Genomic DNA, 20734 nt, shown 5'->3' with positions numbered 1-20734 from the left:
TAAAAAAAATATATGATCTTATTGACAAGTTCAATTATTGATCTTGACGTACATTACATATAAACAGTAGATCGAACATGACATAATAATAAAAATAAATGATCAAATCTCAGATCTCACTACAGTCTACATGTGCTATGACATTATTATTTTTCTACCTATAATTTTTTGTTCTTGTCTATAATGCATGATAGATCCAAAAAACAATCGGTGTGTGAGCAAAGAATATACGATTATTCAAACAATCTCAATTATTGTGTTTTTATCATTATCATAGAAATAGGTAGATGTATTCAAGATCTCCAGATCGCTATTACATCTTGCTACCATGTGCTATGTCATTGAAACATATCAGATACTAAATACAAGTTGCTGTATTCATTTCGTGTTTATGCATTTATGTAACTGTTACTTATTTTTATGGTTCGCAATTCTCGTTGCCTTTAATCAAAGACTACTATCAGGGGTTGAGCTCCAATGAAGTTTGAGTGCTACAACATACATTTCATGGGTCAATATTCAGAATAAGATTAATTATCTAGAAAGATTATTGTGTGTTTATGCAAATATATTTTCATTATCACTACAGTATTTCAAATGCAATTATCATATTGTGGACTATTGTCTCCGCGTATTTATTCATGTTTCGCCGGGCTAATGTATTTTACCTTGTATCTTTTCAGTGAATGAAATGAATTTTTGAGTTAAAAAGGATTATTGAAAACTAGTCTAATAATTTCACAATATCTTTTATAACACAAAGATTTTTGGTGAGATATATGATCCAGTTATTATTTTCTTAAAAAATGGTGTTAGTACCTTAATGTGTGAGAAGTTCGAAATTTTGATCTTGATTAAATTTTTATGTAATTACATGATGTTTGTAAATTGTTCAAAGTTAGCAAAGATATTACTAGTGCTGAACCATAATTTTTTTTAAATGCAAAAAGAATTTTAGTTAAAAACAATAATTTTTCATTATAAAATGCAAGAATACAATCGTCTTGTCACATAAATATAAAGTTACCAATTTAGATTTATTAATCAATTAAATTTTTTTAATTTGTTACTAGAAAACAACTTAATAAATAAATGTTACTATTAGTCTGTGTTGAAAATGTAAAAAGGTAAAAAAATTTATTAAAATAAATATTTCAAAGAGAAGAGAGTAACGGTTATAGCTGGCAAGATCCATCATCCTCCACGCTGTCAATTTGTCCCTCTCTCCCGCGCTTCCTTCTTATTCTCCTCCACCATCTCTCTCTACTTCCTCCATCTCTCTCACCTCTCACACCTCTCTCTCCACCAGAATCTTCCTCCAATCACGCCATGAGAGAGATCCTCCACGTCCAAGGCGGGCAATGCGGGAACCAAATCGGTTCCAAGTTCTGGGAAGTCATCTGCGACGAGCACGGCGTTGATCCCACCGGACGTTACAACGGCGACTCCGCCGATCTCCAGCTCGAGCGTATCAATGTTTATTACAACGAGGCTTCTGGCGGGAGGTACGTTCCTCGTGCCGTTCTCATGGATCTCGAGCCTGGTACGATGGACAGCATTAGATCCGGACCGTATGGTCAGATATTCCGTCCCGACAACTTCGTGTTTGGTCAGTCCGGTGCTGGTAATAACTGGGCGAAAGGTCATTACACGGAAGGTGCTGAACTTATTGATGCTGTTCTTGATGTTGTTCGTAAGGAAGCTGAGAACTGTGACTGCCTTCAAGGTATCATTTATTTAAGTAGTTATGATTAATTTTTTGACTAATCATCATCTATCACCATTTCATTTTTCTTTCATCTGTAATATTTGGTTGGTAGACATTTGATCACCGTTTCTCTGTAGAAAAGATTTGAGGAAGAATCAAACGGCAGGTTTTATGTGAATGGATTAAGAACCATGAACCTTATTTTCCGCATGTTTTGTGATTATTTTAGTTGTTTTCTCTCTACTGTCAGTGAACCATGCTTTTTCTTCAATAATTCATTTTTCTGACTAATTGAATTATGGTCTTAATTACTGTTAAGACTGAGCTGTTAGCACTTATTGATTTGTCCCGCTTTTTTTTTGTCGGCTAAACTTTTTATATATCAAATCAAATATTACAAATTTACAATTACATAACTGCAGAACAGTTAATACAGAGAAAAAGTTATCAAATATTATAAGCGCTTAATGAGATTGTGTTTTTATTGGAGAAAAAGTTATCTTCCTTTTTAGTCTAAAAGACACTGTGTTAATTAGGCTTTAGTGTTAATTAACTGCAGAACAGTTAATACAGAGAAAAAGTTAAATCAAATATTATAAGCGCTTAATGAGATTGTGTTTTTATTGGAGAAAAAGTTATCTTCCTTTTTAGTCTAAAAGACACTGTGTTAATTAGTTGTGGCCCCCTAATGTTTGTGCCTGATTTGTAGTAAATCAAACTTATCACGTGATCCTTAGCCACATCGAATATTTTAATTAATCACTTTAGGGTATTACTAATTCTTGTTTTATCATTGTAATAAACATCTCATTACTTTTTTGGATCTGGTTTCCTACGAACTACATTGTTATTCTTATTTACTACTACTACAATGTACTTGAACAGTGAAATTGATTTGGTTAACTGACTCAAATCTTGATCAATTCGTTATTAAATGTATGTATCCTCGAGTTATAATTTGTGTCTGATGTCACTTGGTCTAATATATATATATATTTTTTTTTTAATAATTACAGGGTTTCAAGTGTGCCACTCTCTTGGAGGAGGCACAGGTTCTGGAATGGGAACTCTATTGATATCAAAGATCCGTGAGGAATATCCAGACAGGATGATGCTCACATTCTCTGTTTTCCCATCTCCAAAGGTCTCAGACACTGTCGTTGAGCCTTACAACGCCACTCTCTCTGTCCACCAGCTCGTTGAGAACGCTGATGAATGCATGGTCCTCGACAACGAAGCCCTCTATGACATCTGTTTCCGTACTCTCAAACTCAGCACTCCTAGTTGTAAGTCATGCAAATTAATAATACTAGTTTTTATAATTTAATTTATTTTACTATACATTTTCTAATAATTGTAAATAATGATATTTAATAAATTCAAATATTTCCGATTAATATTTTTAAAGCATATAATATATTAACGTTCACTACTAAAAGTAATTTAAAAATCTAGAAAATCTACAAAATAACTAAAAAATCTATTTTTAGGAATAGAAGAGTAATATTTTCATATACTACCATTTGCAGTTGGAGACTTGAACCATTTGATCTCTGCGACTATGAGTGGCGTGACTTGCTCTCTAAGGTTCCCTGGACAACTCAACTCCGACCTAAGAAAACTCGCAGTGAACCTTATCCCATTCCCTCGTCTCCACTTCTTCATGGTCGGTTTCGCTCCCCTCACATCCCGCGGCTCCCAGCAATACATCTCTCTCACAGTCCCCGAACTCACCCAACAAATGTGGGACGCCAAGAACATGATGTGCGCAGCTGATCCACGCCACGGACGTTACCTCACAGCCTCAGCCATGTTTAGAGGAAAGATGAGCACAAAGGAAGTCGACGAGCAGATCTTGAACGTCCAGAACAAGAACTCATCCTACTTCGTTGAGTGGATCCCAAACAACGTCAAGTCCAGCGTCTGCGACATCCCACCGACCGGTATCAAAATGGCGTCTACCTTTGTCGGAAACTCGACATCGATCCAGGAGATGTTTAGGAGAGTGAGCGAACAGTTCACTGCTATGTTTAGGCGTAAGGCGTTTCTGCATTGGTACACTGGAGAAGGTATGGATGAGATGGAGTTTACTGAAGCTGAGAGTAATATGAATGATCTGGTGGCTGAGTACCAGCAATACCAAGATGCTACTGCTGAGGAAGAGGGCGAGTACGAGGATGAAGAGGAAGAAGTTTACGAATCTTGATTTTCTCTATATAATATACATTATCAAGTTGAATGTGTTAAAAAATCTTTGAGTTTATTTTCTTATGGTTTTTTACTTGTTATTGTATTTTCAATCTGGTTTGTTCTTTCCTTCTCAATGCCTTGTCTTGTAATAATAATTTATCTTCTTTAAGCTTTTATTTCATATTCAAAAATGAATACTTTTCAAATTTGGTTTACATTATTCGCATTAAATTTATATATTAGCAACAAAATCTTTCCAGAAAGTTTTGTTTTAATTCCCCATTCCTACTTGAATTGGTATGAAGATAAGAAGAATCTACTAAAAACGCTTCTTAGATCTAATTAGCTCTAATCTCTTTTGTCTTGCTTGAGCAGCTGCTTGAGCTTTGGTCACTGCACTCTCAAAATCAACAATCGTTGTGGTGGCTATAAGGTTACCTTCTTCTTCTGCTGGAAGGTTCAGATCAAAGCCACGTTGCTCCGAGTTATCTCTCTTGTTGACCGTAGGATCACCAACGTATATCGACGGTTGTTGATGAAGCAGGTTTTCTCCAATGGGCTGGGCTAGTAGCAACCCAACTTGCGCCCTAATTAAACCAGTCTCGGTCTGTATATTCACAGAATCTTTCAGAAATGGAATTGATATTTTCTATCTTTAGGAAAAATGAAAATAAAAGGGAAAAATGAAAAAAAAAACCTCGAGAACCGAACACGATGATGCTTTTGGCTGAGAAGTAATCTTCAGCTTCGAGCTATGATTCGTCATAGAACCTTTCATCATCTGGCGTTTAAATAAACAATAAATCAAAATAATAATAATAAAGAATTAAGAAAATATAAGAGAAAAATAATTAGAATTACGCTTTGAGGATATGTTTTCTTTGCATCGCCGGTTAAACACGACGAACTCGAAGTACTTCCCATCTCGGCGATCACGGCACACGGCGGCGAAATCTTCGGCGGACGAAGGAAGACGGTACAAGACCTCTTTTTAGTGCGACCCCATTTGTGAAAAAGAGGAGGGTCGGAGGAGAACACGACGGGGTGCGAGAGTTCCAACAAGATTGAAGAAACTTCGTAGTCGATTTCATCGAAGAAACCTTGTTTACCTTCCATGTTACGGTAAAGGAGCGAACCGTGATCTTCCATTGTTTTTGTTTTCTTCTTCTTCAGTAACATTCGAGTAATGCTCTTTTGGGGGTGGCTTGAGAGTTGAGACGATTGTGGGTAATGAAGAAGATAAATCTTTACAGAAGCTTTTCTTTCGTTTTTATTTTTTTTATATATCACGTAGCGTTTGATGGTCTAGGTTTATGACACGTGTCGTAACGTTATGTCTTTTCTTCTTCTCCTTTATTTTTTAAGAGGCCTTTATGTTGGAAATTTTTTTAGGCTTTTGGGTTTTACAATGTATAGAAAAAGCAGGAATTTGAAAAACTAAAGGTTGAGAAGGAAAGTATAGCCCATTCACAAACCCTTAGTGGATAGAAAAGTCAAGTTTCTCTCTAAACGCTCTGTCTTCTCTCTAGAGTACAAACAAGAGTAAACTGTTCCGGTGGCCGGTGAGCAATCGCCACCGGTCGCCACCCCGTTTCTTTTATTTTTTGTTTTCTTGTATTATATTACTCTTGTCCTTTTCGATCTATAGATCGATAGCTTTCTTCGCTTGGCGATACTAGTCTCTTCCGGTTAGCGGAATAAAATATTTCGGCTTTGTCCGATCAAATTTTCCGTTTGTGGAATTTGTTTTCGGCTTGATCCGATCTCTTTTTGTTGTGTTCTTAGCTCTTATCCTTTTGTTCTTCACTCTTATTCCATCTGTTTCTTGAGAATTAATTTTCTTCTTATTGGCATGCTCAACTCTTGATTCAGAATAGGAATAAATCTTCGCAAGTAAAGAAAGTGGAGTTTCCATGATGATCAAGATAGAGAGTCAGAAGATGCTAGTGAGATTTGAAGCAGAAATAGAAGAGTTGGAGCTGTCGTATGACAAGCGTTCCGACAACGTTCTGTCTCAGTCTTATTGAAGCCTCTTCGCTGGAATTAACCCTAATATTGGAGATGAAATCCTTACTGAACAGATGGCGATTGAAGGAAACCAGAGCAAACAAGCAGTTCAAGTGGAGTCAGAGATGATGAACGAGGTTGATCGGCAAAGTTCCGGTGACGTTTCTCTTTCTCTGTCCAAGGAAGCGGTGGCGTCCAAGAAGCAAACACGTAGTATACACGTGTTAGGTTTATGTTCATCTTTATCTTTTAATCTTGGGCTCACTTTGGGCTGATTGTATAATCTAAAATCCTTGAACTTCTTGTATGGCCCACTGGGCATGATTTTAATAAAACCAAAAGTTGACAAAAAAAAAAAAACCCTTAGTGGATCTGGTTTTAGAGCTGAATCAGAAGTAAAGACCCACAAAACCAGTTACACTAAAAAACAGAAACCCTAAAACACAGAAACAATGCCCTCTGAGGACCTCCACAAGAGGAAAACCAACCACTAAACTAGATTACAAGCGTTATAGTCCTAAACTAGTTCTAAAACAGGTTACATGCAACCAGAAACTCTAAACACACAAAAACATACTCATATATGTGTAATTCATATCAAAATAGTCATAAACTAGATTCTAAAACCAAATAATATCTTAGATTATTTATGATAATCATAATAAAATAGATTGTATTTTACAAATTACAATATATTATCATATTGATATTGAATAAGTTCTACAATAAACATCAAAATTATAGATCACAAAAAAAAATATAATATAATATTTACTTGCACATTAGCTTATGTTAAAATACTATTCTATAATAGTCCTTAGGTTTAAAGATACTAACAAATCTAAATTTTCGAATAAAATTGGAATACTTGACTTTCTCATTCCTAATTTCCTAACGTGAATCATTGGCAATCATGCATATACATCCATCCATATATACATGTTTCTCCACTTTAATTCGTAAGATTTTTCTCTTTTCTGTCTCCAGAAATTATCCTCAAAATTCTGTCTTTTTCTTCCGAGCAAAACATTATCAAAACTCCGATTAGTTTTAATGCAATGCTTACTACGAAAGCAAGATAGTGTATGCATATCTTGTAGAAATAATTATCATGTTTAATGGAGGTTCTTAGGATGGAGTTATTACCGGAATATAAGAACCCGTCTCTTAACTTTTAAGAATTAGTTTTTAGCTCTTTTAATTAAACACTAGATTTCGACCCGCACAACCGTGCGGGTGATTATTTTATTTTTACACACATAATTATTTGTTTTACATGATTAATTGTAATATTTATCATATTATTAATTATTTAATATAACATTTTAAACCACAATAATTTTATAGTTCACATACAATAATTAAATTTATTTGTTTTAAATTTTCATATTTTAAATCAGTTGATACAAAATTCCAAATTGAATTTTTTTTACTGGTAAAGATCAAAGATTTATTGAAAAATATTATATTAAATTAATATCGCAGATTAATACAAAATTGTACATGTGTTTAGTTATAATTAGAAAATTAGGTAGATAATTTTAAAGTTTGTTTTAGTTAAAATGAAATATAAATTTAATTTTAAAATAAACACGACATTAACTAAATATTTAAGAGTTTTGTTTAAGTGAAAAATTAGTATACATTTATGTTAAATAAACACGAAATTATTTAATTATTTAAAAATTTTATTTTAATAAAAATTAAATAAATAAATATATTTATTTATTTATATTGTAAATAAAAAGATATGAAAAGATTTTATTAAGATATAATTTTAGAGTAAATATAGGAATATCTATTTGATTAGTTTGTCTTAGAATAACTCAAATAATTTAAATATTTATACAAAAGTTAATTTTAATAACTTCCTAAGGGGTGGTCCAAATTAAAAAAATCACACATGAACTAAATCATGACTTCTCTTTTAATAGAATAGATGCTCTTACAATTTCAGTCTATTATAGAGTAGGTACTTATCAAGTTTATTTTAGAATTCTTTGTCTAGAAGGTTTAATAATACAATTCAGTTTTTTTTTTTTTAAAGAGTAGGTACTTATCAAGATTCAAGTTGATAATACATTTATTGAAAAACTTCAACCAATCTTACAGGATCAATACAATTTTTATAAAACCGAAAAACTCAAACTGAAGTCAAACCGAAACCTTGATTGAAGACCTCTTGAACTATGCCAAATGCATCCTCGCAGGCGGAGGAGCCATTCCTAAGGGCATATTTTTCTCTGAGAAAAGTTTGTTGGAGCGACGGCGAACTAAGCATGCTTGTGACTGTTGCCTTTGTAATTCCAAATTGACTTTCCCAATACGATTTGCTTCATGATGTCCATCTCCAACATTAACTCCTTCATTAACTTCCACAATACAATGATCATTATCAGCTGGTTCAGCAGCTCCACCAGTTTCATTGGCTCCCTGTCCACCTTCAGTAACATCACGGTTTTGATTAGCTCGTGCGTTGTCTTGGCTGTCAGGCCCATTGCCTGGAGGATTGGGTCGAGCTCCGATTATGTTGCCTCGCCTCTGTTGGTATATTCTAGAAGCCAACATGAGCAAGAGTAGACGAAGATGGTCATCAGGCCCATCGCCTGGCGGATTGGGTGGATCTCCGTTCATGTTTCCTCGTCCCTCTAAGTATCTTCTACAAGAAAGCATGATAAAGAGTAGAACCAAAGAGGTACCAAAGACGATCATAAATAGAGCTTGAAAGCTGTGGTGATCGAGCTGGATTGGAGTATCAGTTGTGTTCCGGTCCAGACAATATTTTTCTCCAGGGAACCACTTGTTCTCAATAGCTCTCATGTTCTCTCCCTCTGTTAAGTTCAAGATCTCTCTTGAAATATCTGGCACCAACGGAGATCCCAACGGAAAAGCCTTTCCCCAAAAAAAAACATGAATAGTTAATAACATTTCCAAAACCCTAATTACTAAGAACAAACTAAACTAATGCTTACTTACAAATCCAAAGCCATCGGCCTTATATCTAGGCTCGATAATGGTATACTCTTTGCAATATTTTGTCATGAAAAGGTTTACGTAAGGGACTTCATCGAACGCAGCATCAATACCATCGTTGCTGCTCGTTTTGAGAAAAAACTCATGCATTTCTTCAGGAGAGCTATAAGTCTTTAACCTTGATTCTTTGAAACCCAGTTGCTTTAGCTTTTCCAATGTAAACGAACCCTCTTGATATCCAATTTTCGCTCCGCTTTTCCTCAGTTCATCCATGTGTCTCACGGTTGGTCGAAGCTCTTGAACCGTGAGCATCGATGTGAGTGTGGCTGTGTAGCTCTGAGTCAATATTAGCACCACAAAGCACCAAATCACAATTAAAGCCCTTGTGTAAATGCTCGTTGATGGCTTCCCTAAAAATAAATATAATGCAAATGTGGTCATTATAGATTTGTGTAATAAGAACTGAAGTTGTGTGACAAAATAAACTTACTGTGTGCGAAAAATAGGGTTGAAAATGAGAAGTAGAACACATTCGATATTTGTTCAGTGATCCTCTGTGTCCTGAAATTTTGATCTGCTATGTACTCAAAAGTCCAAACCATGAGTCCAATGTAGATAAACAAGGCAGCAGTCATACACCAGAGCTTCTTTGTTAAAGGCTTTAAGAAGACCCATTTTCCTTTCTCTCTCTCATCCTTGACAGGAACCACAAATACAACACCCGTTTCTGAGAATGGCAATGCGAAATCAACATAGTTAGACCGATTAGCCAAGATTGTGGTATCTCCTACAGCTCCATCAAACTCCTGTTAACATAAAAAAAAAAAGAGTTTAGCTCCTCAATATTAAAATGGGAATTCGGGTGCAACTGCATTTTTATGGAATAAAATCTTCATGAATACTTAATTCATTTACGTTACACACAATGTTTACTAGTTGTAAAAAAATTTCTGGAATTCATTATAGTCCATTAATAACTAATTTAAAATCCTATCTATTCATTTTACTAGTTATCAGTTATAGCCTTCAAAAAGCCATTTTATAGAAGTTAAAAAAAAAGGTTCATGAATGGTCTAGGGATCAATGTAACTTACCCCAAGAAACACTTTATAAACCATGTTGTCGTAATTTCCATCTGCTCTTCCATCCGGAGTTTCAAAGGGGACGTACTCGTAAGGGACAGCATATGGCAGTTGTCTCATTACCGCGTCGAAAACATCTATGCAAAACCCGGTAATGGTTAGAGCATTAGTGTTTGCATCCTTTGTTACCTCAACAAAATTGGTGAAACCATCCTTTTTTGGAACTGCTATCCGCAGCTTCTTTCCATTTGTTGGAATCTCCCAACCTTTAGGCACGAGAGTAGTGTCCCCTGGCCATATTATTGGTCTAAGTCGACGCGAACCGTGTGAGATGTTAGTGCCTATTTGATCCACTCCTAACCTCTTCACTAGTCCAACTTTTGACTTCCAGAATCCAACTGTTCGTTCCCCACTGTCCTCTATGTTGATTATCTTGAACGTCGTTGGCTCTAGCTTTCTGTTTTTTAGCAGAAATCTCCCGGCGACGCCTTTAAAACTGACCGTTGATAACACTTGAAGTAGCTTAGGACCAGATAGAGCTACGTTGAGATCATCAAGATCAGTCCCATTGTCACCTCTCGAAGTGTTTGTGGTCGTATTGAAACTCATGTTTACGTTACTTATTTGCTCAACCGACATTGCAAGCGCTGTGGCAGCATCATAAGCCCAATATCCAAAATGGCTTAGCTCTTCTCCTCCAAATCTTTTCCGCCAACGAGCTTCAAGATTGGCTAGCTCTTTTGATCTAGAGAAATATGTCTTGACACCCACGACACCATGCATATCCTCCAAGCTTGGTCCTCCCGGTAAACTCATCTGGTCAATTATCCCATTTGTAACAATCCATGCATAACCCTTATTTATCATACCAATCTCCCGCGCTATCGAGAAAATCCTCTTCCCGAGATCAGGCAACATGTGCACGATAAAAACCCTAGTGGGCATGGTCATTAGTCTGTAAAGCTCTTTCCTGATTTGATCATCAGATGAATAAAACGATATAGCGCTTCGGTATCGGATACGAACGTTAATTTCTTGAAAAGCATCGACTAGGTAAGGAAGAATGCCTTCTCCAAACTCATTGTCTACATAAATAGGCACAACTTCTCTCCATCTAAATGATTCTATGATGGCGCTAATGGCGTGAACTTGAGCTGAATCGTCATATGTGGCCCTGATGAAATATGGACTTCGGAGGGAATCAAGAAGAGGACTTGTTGCGGAGAATGAAACGATTGGAACTTGAGATTGGTTTCCGAGGTTGATTAAAAATGGAGCTTGCATTGAACTCCCTGGTCCAATAATGGCCACCACTTTCCTCTTATTTATCAAGTATAAAGCTGCAAATTTAAGGTTAACATTGCATTAAAGCCTTTATTAAACAGTGCATTGAGGTTTAAAGTCTGAATATCTTGATTTAAAATTAGAAATCTGAAAATCTTGATTTAAAGGAGTTTAACTACCGATATCCATAGCACTTAAAACACATATATTATTATATTACGTCATTTATAATAGTATAAAACTACATATAAAATTTAATTGATAATCATTATATTTATCTAATACAGTATTAGCAATACAAAATGTAGAATATATAAATATAAATTATATTTATGTCTGTACATTCGTGCGGATCACCTAGTATATTTTATCATCATATTTGTTTTTTTTTTTCATCATTTCCATTATGCTATTAGCTGTTTTTCATGTTTTTTTTTGCCAAGTTGTATGTATTGTTTTCAAAATTATTATCCATTTTTCATAAGTATTATACTTTTTAGTATTTTATCTTATTTTTATGATGCAGATTTTAATATCCGTAGATATGCCAATTTTGCAAAATAATAAAACCGGATACATATATTAACGAATACAGAACTATATATTATAAATTCCAGAGTTTCAATCTCTGTTTACAAAAGTAGTGTGTTTTACTTTTTTCATATTTTGGTTGGTGTCAGTTAAGAAAAAAAAAACAATACTAAGATGTTAAAATTGCGCTAAATTTCTTTTTTTTTATGTCAAAACATTATCTCTGTTATGTTTTTTTTTTAAACCGATATTTGTTATGTTTCCGGTTCACACTTTTTTTTTGGGGGGGGGGGGGGGGGTGTGTTCATTGATTTGAGTAAAAAAAATTGCATATAGATGAATCATACATGCGTTAGTAATTAATTATGGTCTTTCAAAGACTTTTTTTTTCTTCTATAATAGTTTAAAGTTTTACGTTTACACCCTTGTATTTTACGAAAATATTATAGATTTTTTTTGTGTCTCAAAATATTACTGATTATTTTAAGCAAAAAAAATAATATATATATATAATACTGATTCCGCATTCGAATTCATATGACTCATTTGCCAATTTAGACAACACAGTCTTCATATATAAGACCAGGATAATGAGATCTATCAGTGATCATAAGTCTTTTTCATATATAGTTGCGATTGTTCATGTGTTAAATGTAAAACTTTCAACACATTAGGGAGGGCTGCGGCATTGACCGCAACCTGCCGTGACCTGCCTCTAGCTTTTGATAAATATTTTGGTAATATAAAATTATATATAATAGAATGAAAATAGTATATAGTATGCACAATAAACTTAAATAACTTCTAATGGATAATATATTTACTATATATTTCATACGTGATCGTGATAGGTGTAGTTTCACAACACAATATTTACCTGAAGCTGCAGCACCAACAACAGTTCCTTTGGAGTTTCGGATGTCGAGGACAATCCTTGTTTTGAAGCGATTATGAGTATTATAAAATTCCGACAGGGACATGTTGATAGCTCGCAAGCTCAAATCTGCTAATGTCAAATTAGTGTCAAGAACGACTCCCACTTTAACTTGCAGAACTTCCTTTTGAGATTTTCCGAGTAATACTAAGAATATGAGGTAAATAAAAAACCATATTGGAAGAGAACGAGACACGATGTAATCGGAAAAAGACATAGCTATATTGATCTCGTAGCTACAAACGGAGAGACGCATGGAATAAATAAGTCGAGAGCAAGGGATTTGCAAGTAGACTATTTAATAAATGATTATTCAACTTGTAAATTAAATAACTGTTGGAATTTGCAAGTAGACCATTGATTTAGTACATACCTTAGGGCATCATTATTGCAAGTCCTTGTGCTTAGGTCCTTAATATATATATATATATATGTATATATTATATATGCGTATATAATTGTGGGTTAAGGACTTTACGGAAACCCAAGCCGAAAGTTTCTTAATTAAGAGACTTTCGGTTTGGGTTTCCGTAAAGTCCTTAACCCACAATTATATACGCATATATAATATATACATATACATATATATGTATTAAGGACCTAAGCACAAGGACTTGCAATAATGATGCCCTTATAGATAATAATTAGTACAAAGATGATGTGAAGGCTTGTTTTGGATATATAACGCGTTAGCCATTTGAGGCAAAGACATGGTCTTCTACAACCATACAATATCATTTTTAAGGTGATACAAATATAGAAGGGATAATCATTAGTTAGTTTTTTTTTTGGCCGAACAATAATTTATTAGATAATACCTAAAGAAGACCTAATAAAAGGTCAGACGACTACGCGGCTACGCCATCTGCAATATTTTAAGTTTCGATTGACTTGGCTTAATGAGTGAAGAGCCAATTGTTCACTGATCAAGAGTATGACGTTCACGTGCCGAGCCGAGGCTGAGTAGCAATGCATTGCAAACGAAGTTGCTGATACGCTAGCTATCTCCGCCATAACTGTCCACTCTCAAAATCAGCATGACACACACAAAATACGCTGACACTGACATTCACTTCATAGGAAAATGAAATCGCCACAAGAGCTTTCATGTTCCCACAAAATCGTAGTGAACATGGCCATGGGCTTTGTTCGTTTACTAGTAGTTACGACATGCAACTACAAGTCTACAACTGGTAGTATCGAGTTAATTATCATCCACGCAAGATCAAACAGGACGTACTTCAGGAACCTCTTCATCAAATGGATTCAGTGATTCCTCTCACCTAGTTTCATTCTAGCTGTTCTATTTTGACTCCCTGTTTTTATTTAGCCTTTTTTTGGCAGGGAATCAAAGTATAGGATCATAGTTATATCCCCTGGGTTATATCAACTCTTTTCATTTTAAATGATATCAACCAGTTAGCAACAAACAAAAAACTACAACTTGCAACCGAATGTTGTTGGTTTACTTGTTGTATCATCATATGACTAGTCGTAGAAATTAAAAATTTCAATCGTTGAATTTTTCAGCTACTTGAATTAACTATTTGTGATTAGTCACGTACAATAAAGTAACGAACAACAAGCTGTTTTTTTTTTTGTCACAGAGAAGCTTTTATAATTAGAGTTGCATGTCACAGTCGCAGGCTAATAAATAGTTATAGAGACTAGTAGGATTGTTGGGCTTTAGTCTAGTGGGCCAGTCCAATGCCTAGTTGGGCTGTAAGGATTTGTAATTTATTGTAAGTTTACTCAAATATAATATCCAGGCCCAAAACAATACCCACCCATTAGTTTCTCTATAGTCTACTACAAGGAGACAAGGCGGAGTCGTTGGCTCACCGCGAATCTAACTTTCAACACGTGTCACCGTCTTAAAGTGTCAAAGCTTTTCGACTTCTTTTTTGTTTTGTAATAAAATCGTCTTAAAGTGAGTTAAGATTTGGTTCGTACAAAGTTACCCAAAAGTCTCGACTTTTATTACTGTTTCGATTCCCGGTGGAGTGTAATCGGAGATGAAGGCGGCGAAGAAGCCAATCCACGCCGTGACGACATGGGTTCGCCGGCAACCACCGAAAGTCAAAGCCTTTCTCGGTGTTGTTTCCGCCATGGCTGCTCTCGTTCTCTTAAGAATGATTGTTCACGACCACGACAACTTCTTCGTCGCCGCCGAGGCTGTCCACGCCCTTGGAATCTCCGTTCTCATCTACAAACTCACCAAGGAGAAGACTTGCGCTGGTAAATCAAAATTCTCGAACTTTTTTGGATTTGAAATTAGGGTTGATAACAATCTTTTGTTTTGTGTGTGTTTCCGACAGGATTGTCTCTCAAGACACAAGAGTTAACGGCTCTGTTTCTGGCTGTGAGACTGTACTGTAGCTTTGTGATGGAGTTTGATATTCACACGTTGCTTGATTCGGCTACGTTGGTGACTACCCTTTGGGTTATCTACATGATCCGTTTCAAGCTCAAAGCCACTTACATGGAAGACAAAGACAATTTTCCTATTTACTACGTTGTAAGTTCCTTTGTTTTCTCTGTTTCTTTCTTGAATTTTCGGTTTAGTTGATCTCTTTTTATTTTTTTATAATATTGTTGAAGGTTATACCGTGTGCTGTTCTGTCAGTCCTGTTTCACCCATCAACACATCACCATATAATCAACAAAGTCTCATGGGCCTTCTGCGTTTACCTTGAATCTGTTTCAGTTCTTCCTCAGCTTAGAGTCATGCAAAACACTAAGGTACTTTGTAAAAAGCTTTTGGAATAAGTATGGTTTTAAGGTAGTAACGCATGTCTTTGTACCAGATCGTGGAGCCGTTTACAGCACATTACGTATTTGCATTGGGGATAGCCAGGTTCTTGAGTTGTGCGCACTGGGTCCTTCAGGTTTTGGACACTCGTGGGAGGTTACTGACTGCTTTAGGATATGGGCTTTGGCCTATAATGGTCCTGCTCTCTGAAGTCATACAAACTTTTATTCTCGCTGACTTCTGCTACTACTATGTCAAGAGGTAAATGCTGTTTATTTGATGTAATTGTTTGATTATATCTAGTAATCTCTGTTTTTTAATAATGATTGCTTTTGGTGTTTGGCAAGTTTAATGGGTGGCCAGCTGGTTCTTCGTCTCCCATCAGGTGTTGTGTAAATTGTGTTGAAGAGAAGAGAGAAAGAAGATACAGTTTGGCATCAAGCTTTTTATTATGGTATTGGAGTGTTTGCCTCTACGTTTTTGCAGGCCATCCTTGGTTGTTTTTATGTTTTTTTGCTTAGTAAAGAAAAAGGTTAAGGATTTTGAACAATTTTTGTTTTTATATTAGCCTCTCAGCTTTTAATATTTTACTACTATATGAAAAATTAGATGGTAATATATTTGAGATAAAACGTATTTTCAAATGCTTAAAAATGATCATTGCATTCGTTATTCAATACTATCATACCATCATTTAGGTTTTATTTGAACAACTTATTAAACAAACTAAATCTAGAGTTAAGTAAATACGAACTGGTTATTTGGATATGCATCTGTTAGTGCAAATGACCGTAAATAGATAATCAAGACTTATTAGTATTATTTATGTTGTACGAATTAGTTACTATCTAACTTTAAAGAGTGATGATGATTGATGCATGCAGCTATTGTTTGTTTGTTTCACTTGTTTTTAACTTTTTATGCTCAAGTTTGAGCTAATCCAAACTTATTTTTAATTCGATTTCGACTCTTTTGGCGGCGGCTACAGCTGGAAACTCTGTAATCATATCACCTAATATTCCACCAATTCCTTGATGTATTATACCGAATATGTTCGGATAACTCAGGTACATATTTAAGATTTTATCCGAAAGTGGGAGATTCTTTTCGCAATATATTATTTGTGGAGTGAACATGTATTCTATGTAAAGTAATATTTTGAAGTCGAGGTGCTCTTATAAACAAATGTAACATTTGACCTCATATAAATAGAATCGGCCCTGAATGTTTAGGGTTTCAAAGCATACAATTCATTTCTGACCCAGTAATTAACAAACTATGAAAATATTTATAAACTTTTACATATACTACGTCCTCTTAACTGAATTAGTATCATTAGAAAATTGGGAACTTTTACATATTTGCGGCTCCAAACACATGTTTGATCAATATCTATTCGGTTCTGCATATAACCGAAATATCAATTACCTATCAATTTACATGTATATGTTTAAGTATTACTATTCACACAAATTGAGAATAATGACAAATACAAGGACGAGGTTAAAACTGATTTTTAGCTTCATATCTCCTCAACTTCTTTTTAAAGAAAAGAAAGCCAATTGAAAATATAAACACAAACCACATATAGGTCCATAGAATCTATTATAAATAGATTGGGATGGGAACAAAAGAAAGTAAAAGAGATAACCAGGTTGGCGATTAGCTACACAACAGCTGTTAAGTGAACAACAACACTTCACAGCTGGCTAAAGAACTCACTACTCCTGATCACTTTTTCTCTTAATTGCGTTTTTTTCCTTTGTTTAGAATAAAAAGTGTCGTAATTCACGAGGAAGATATCTTGAAAACACTCCGTAAAGCATAGCAAATTTTTCGATAGCAGGCTTTAACCTAGCTCTAAGTTAATGGCGATCAAGATCTACAATTTAGGAAACTACGTTCACATTTCATCGTCTCTTATATTATTATCGATAAAACCAAAAAACGTCTAATAGTTACGAGTTAGGACAGTACTCTAAGTTGGGTGCAAGTTTTGATTTGACTTAACATAGAGTTTAGTGAAATGACGACTACCGAACGTGTGATATTATGTGTCAGACGACATGATAGTTGAAGTGACATTCCCATGCATAGAAATCTATGTTTCCTCAATTATTAATATTAAATTAAAAGATTATGGTATACTATAGACTTTCTGTAGTGTGCGTGCGGGATGGTGGTCGAGTCGATAAGGTTGGTGAAAAGGCCAAACACAGAAGACAGACAATCCGTGACATCTCACTTTCTCTTCCTTTCCAGTGTCCGTCCTCCTGTAATTTCGAAACTCTCAGGTCAAGCCAACCGTTGCAAGCAAGCTGATAAAAAACTTTTGGTTCACAAAAAGCTTACCTACCATCGACTGCTTGAAGGCATCGTCAGGTTAAACACACCGTTTCTTGATAAAATTAGTTGCCTAATTAATGGCTTTACTTTATCTTTTGAGTTTCTTGCAGCAGAAACGTGTTTATTTTGGTTCGCCAATAAAGCATATCCAATATCCAAACATAAAACGTCAAAAAACTAAAACAGTGTATACGAATAACTTTTATACAAACTATATCAATAATACCAGAAGAACAGCGAAGAGTGGACCATAAAAATACAAATACTAGTGTTAAAACAAATCGTAAAGATTGATCCAGAAACCGATTTAAAACAAAATGAATTATGGAGAAGAAGAGTGGGTCATAAGACTCAATAACACAGAAGAAGAGTGCAAGCTGTGAAATGAAGTATTCTCAAAAGGACCTCTCACGTCAACATCTCCTCATCCTTCTTGTCTCAGCCACATCAACTCTTCTGAAGTCCCTTTTCGTCACGAATTACTCACAATTTCACCATGTCCTCAAATTTTATTTTCTTCCTTTTTTCTTAATTTTCTCAAATAATTTTATCTATTTCGGAGAAGGGTGATCAACTCATCAACACAAAAGAAAACGTTAAAATCTGACACTTGACATCACCTATCCAAAACCAAAACACTTTTAAAATGATTGTGTTAATCTTTCAATTTGTTTGCTATAACCTACCAAACACAATTTTGATTTTAAACATACATGTTTAATAAGTTATTTAATAGAATTGCCTATCATCGAAGATATTAAAAATTTTAGATTTAGTAAGGGTTGAAGGATCGGAAATTCAGTTTTCGTTGGGGAAAAATCTGTTTTTTCTATAAAAGTTAATTTAACATAGTTTAAATCTTTTTTTTTAGAAAACATAGTTTAAATCTTAATCTAGAAAGATATACAAATTTTCGGACCCAACATTTTAGTCATTAAAAATTAAACAATAATAATAGAATTGCCCATAGGTTTTTTTCACGAGATCACATGCATGTTATATAGAAAGAGCAGAGATATTTCAAAACCGAAACGAGTGGCCCGTTTATACGTTAAAATTTCATGAAACAAGCTCACTATAAATATCAAACATCAAATTATTATATTTCTTCAAATCCCAAATTATTGTATTTATCATATATTACTGAAACCAATATTTCTGGTAGAACCAAAACGCGCCAAACCCAAACGAATCCAATAATAGAGTTTACTGTTTAGCAGTTTAGCTGTACGTAACTGATAGAAGTCTATAAACTTATACTCTAGTAATAACTAAAGCAAGATTCAGAAACCAATTTTTTTTTCAAATAAACTGTAAATTAAATATGGTGGAGAAAGGTATACCGAATAATCTGATGAAATTATAAACAAGAGACCACAAATAATACCCACCATAATATTCTCTTCTACGCGTACGCATAACTTTTATACGCACCAACCGACCCATTTCGAAAAGGAAAAAAGTATCTTATATATACACACCTAAACATCAATATGTTAAACTATTTCTCATCTCTCAATTAACTATTTATAGTAAAAATATACAGTTTTTGAAATAAAATAATTGGTACAAAATTACAAATTCATGACCTTCACAATTAAATTTAAAAAATGCCTTTAATTTGTTTAATTTTGCTCATGATCATCAGTAACTGTTGCAAAGTGCTACTTGGCTACTTCCTATCATATCATATTCGAATTCTGAAACTCGGAAAGCCAATATTTTATTTTCCCTAATGAAATAATTAAAACAAAAGAATAGTCCAGACCATAATATGGGGTCGGATATCCATCGAAATGAGGGCTATAAATAGAAGCCTCCAAGTTTTCATTTATACACAACAAAACTCAAAACACACATATTATCTCCACTGAGTTCTCTCGTATAATAATCATCTCCTTCGAGAAATATGGCGATTTCAAAAGCCCTTATTGCTTCTCTTCTCATATCTCTTCTTGTTCTCCAACTCGTCCAGGCCGATGTGGTACGTATTTCTCATCACAAATACTTAATACTTGTTTATTTATTTATTTTGTTTACATTTTATAATTTTCATTCAGGAAAACTCAAACAAAAAGAGGGGTTACCGCAAAAAAATTGGTAAATATATTACCTTATACGCACAAGAATCTACGTACATAGTAATACATTAAACCTAACGTTGAATTAGTAAAAATTTAAAACGTTTGAATTTGTAGATTGTGGAAGTGCTTGTGTAGCAAGGTGCAGGCTCTCAAGTAGACCTAACCTTTGCCACAGAGCGTGCGGGACTTGTTGCGCAAGATGCAACTGTGTGCCACCTGGTACGTACGGAAACTACGACAAGTGCCAGTGCTATGCTACCCTCACCACCCACGGTGGTCGCCGCAAGTGCCCTTAAGTAAACTTAAAACTCTCAAATTGCTTCGGATGTTGAATTTCAATACTATGTCATTTTGTGTGTTAGTATTTGTTTGCATATATATGTATGTGGGTCGAATAAGTCATGAGATCCGTACGGCGTATTTGTGTGTGGTGCTGTATTATTAATTGGTCTATTTGTTGCAAGTTTTTTGGTTTTTCATTCGTTGCGTGAAATAATCCCCTTGTATTATTTCATTTTCTAAATAAAGTTATGTTGCTTTATAAATTATTGATTATATAATATGATTTTTTCTCAATGATTTTGACTTCAAGAAACAACATAAGAACAATTGGAGTGATTGATTGTCATGTTACAAAGGTGTTTCTCAAATTTATATTGATTTTTTTGTAAACGATTTTTGTTAGCATCATGATTATTTGGTAACGGTGGTAGACCCTATTCATAGATTTGGTCCACAGAATCCATACAGTAGAGAATAGTAGCTGAAAAGCATATAGGTTCCTCTAGAAAAACAAAAAAAATATGACTAGCGTTATGGGCATTGATGGATAGTAAAGTTGTT

The 20734-nt window shown here is 34.6% G+C and overlaps 5 protein-coding genes across 6 annotated transcripts; 3 read left to right on the top strand and 2 right to left on the bottom strand.

Moving 5' to 3' along the window:
• Positions 1-1210: 1210 nt before the first annotated feature.
• On the top strand, positions 1211-4074 carry LOC106421623 (tubulin beta-1 chain). Its single transcript, XM_013862451.2, has 3 exons — positions 1211-1726; positions 2725-2994; positions 3238-4074. The coding sequence occupies exons 1-3, from the start codon at positions 1330-1332 to the stop codon at positions 3912-3914; spliced, it is 1344 nt and encodes a 447-aa protein (XP_013717905.1). The 5' UTR covers positions 1211-1329; the 3' UTR covers positions 3915-4074.
• On the bottom strand, positions 3922-5260 carry LOC106421625. The gene is made up of 3 exons (XM_013862453.3): positions 4760-5260; positions 4596-4679; positions 3922-4505 (listed from the first exon to the last, which is right to left on the bottom strand). Exons 1-3 carry the CDS (start codon positions 5075-5077, stop codon positions 4218-4220), a joined length of 690 nt encoding a protein of 229 aa, XP_013717907.2. The 5' UTR covers positions 5078-5260; the 3' UTR covers positions 3922-4217.
• A 2626-nt stretch (positions 5261-7886) lies between these two features.
• LOC106421557 (glutamate receptor 2.6-like) lies at positions 7887-13200 on the bottom strand. Its single transcript, XM_048736286.1, has 4 exons — positions 12653-13200; positions 9973-11300; positions 9369-9684; positions 7887-9288 (listed from the first exon to the last, which is right to left on the bottom strand). The coding sequence occupies exons 1-4, from the start codon at positions 12963-12965 to the stop codon at positions 8867-8869; spliced, it is 2379 nt and encodes a 792-aa protein (XP_048592243.1). The 5' UTR covers positions 12966-13200; the 3' UTR covers positions 7887-8866.
• Positions 13201-14565: 1365 nt separating this feature from the next.
• LOC106421526 (ER lumen protein-retaining receptor erd-2.2) lies at positions 14566-19792 on the top strand. Of its 2 annotated transcripts, XR_007314741.1 has the most exons (6): positions 14618-14947; positions 15028-15227; positions 15311-15451; positions 15517-15722; positions 15809-15915; positions 16450-19792. XR_007314741.1 is itself a non-coding variant. In XM_013862359.3 (5 exons), the coding sequence occupies exons 1-5, from the start codon at positions 14725-14727 to the stop codon at positions 15855-15857; spliced, it is 819 nt and encodes a 272-aa protein (XP_013717813.1). In that variant the 5' UTR covers positions 14566-14724; the 3' UTR covers positions 15858-16097. The 2 variants fall into 2 exon arrangements, 1 of the variants encoding a protein (XP_013717813.1); XM_013862359.3 differs by lacking the exon at positions 16450-19792 and having other exon boundaries at positions 14566-14947; positions 15809-16097.
• Positions 19551-20436, top strand: LOC106421692 (gibberellin-regulated protein 1). Its single transcript, XM_013862537.3, has 3 exons — positions 19551-19791; positions 19868-19907; positions 20006-20436. Exons 1-3 carry the CDS (start codon positions 19717-19719, stop codon positions 20185-20187), a joined length of 297 nt encoding a protein of 98 aa, XP_013717991.2. The 5' UTR covers positions 19551-19716; the 3' UTR covers positions 20188-20436.
• Positions 20437-20734: the final 298 nt, after the last annotated feature.

Source organism: Brassica napus, chromosome A7 (assembly GCF_020379485.1).
Source record: "Brassica napus cultivar Da-Ae chromosome A7, Da-Ae, whole genome shotgun sequence".
NCBI lineage: Eukaryota > Viridiplantae > Streptophyta > Magnoliopsida > Brassicales > Brassicaceae > Brassica > Brassica napus.
Note: the sequence above shows the minus strand (reverse complement) of the source record. Positions and strands in the feature narration are given on the sequence as shown.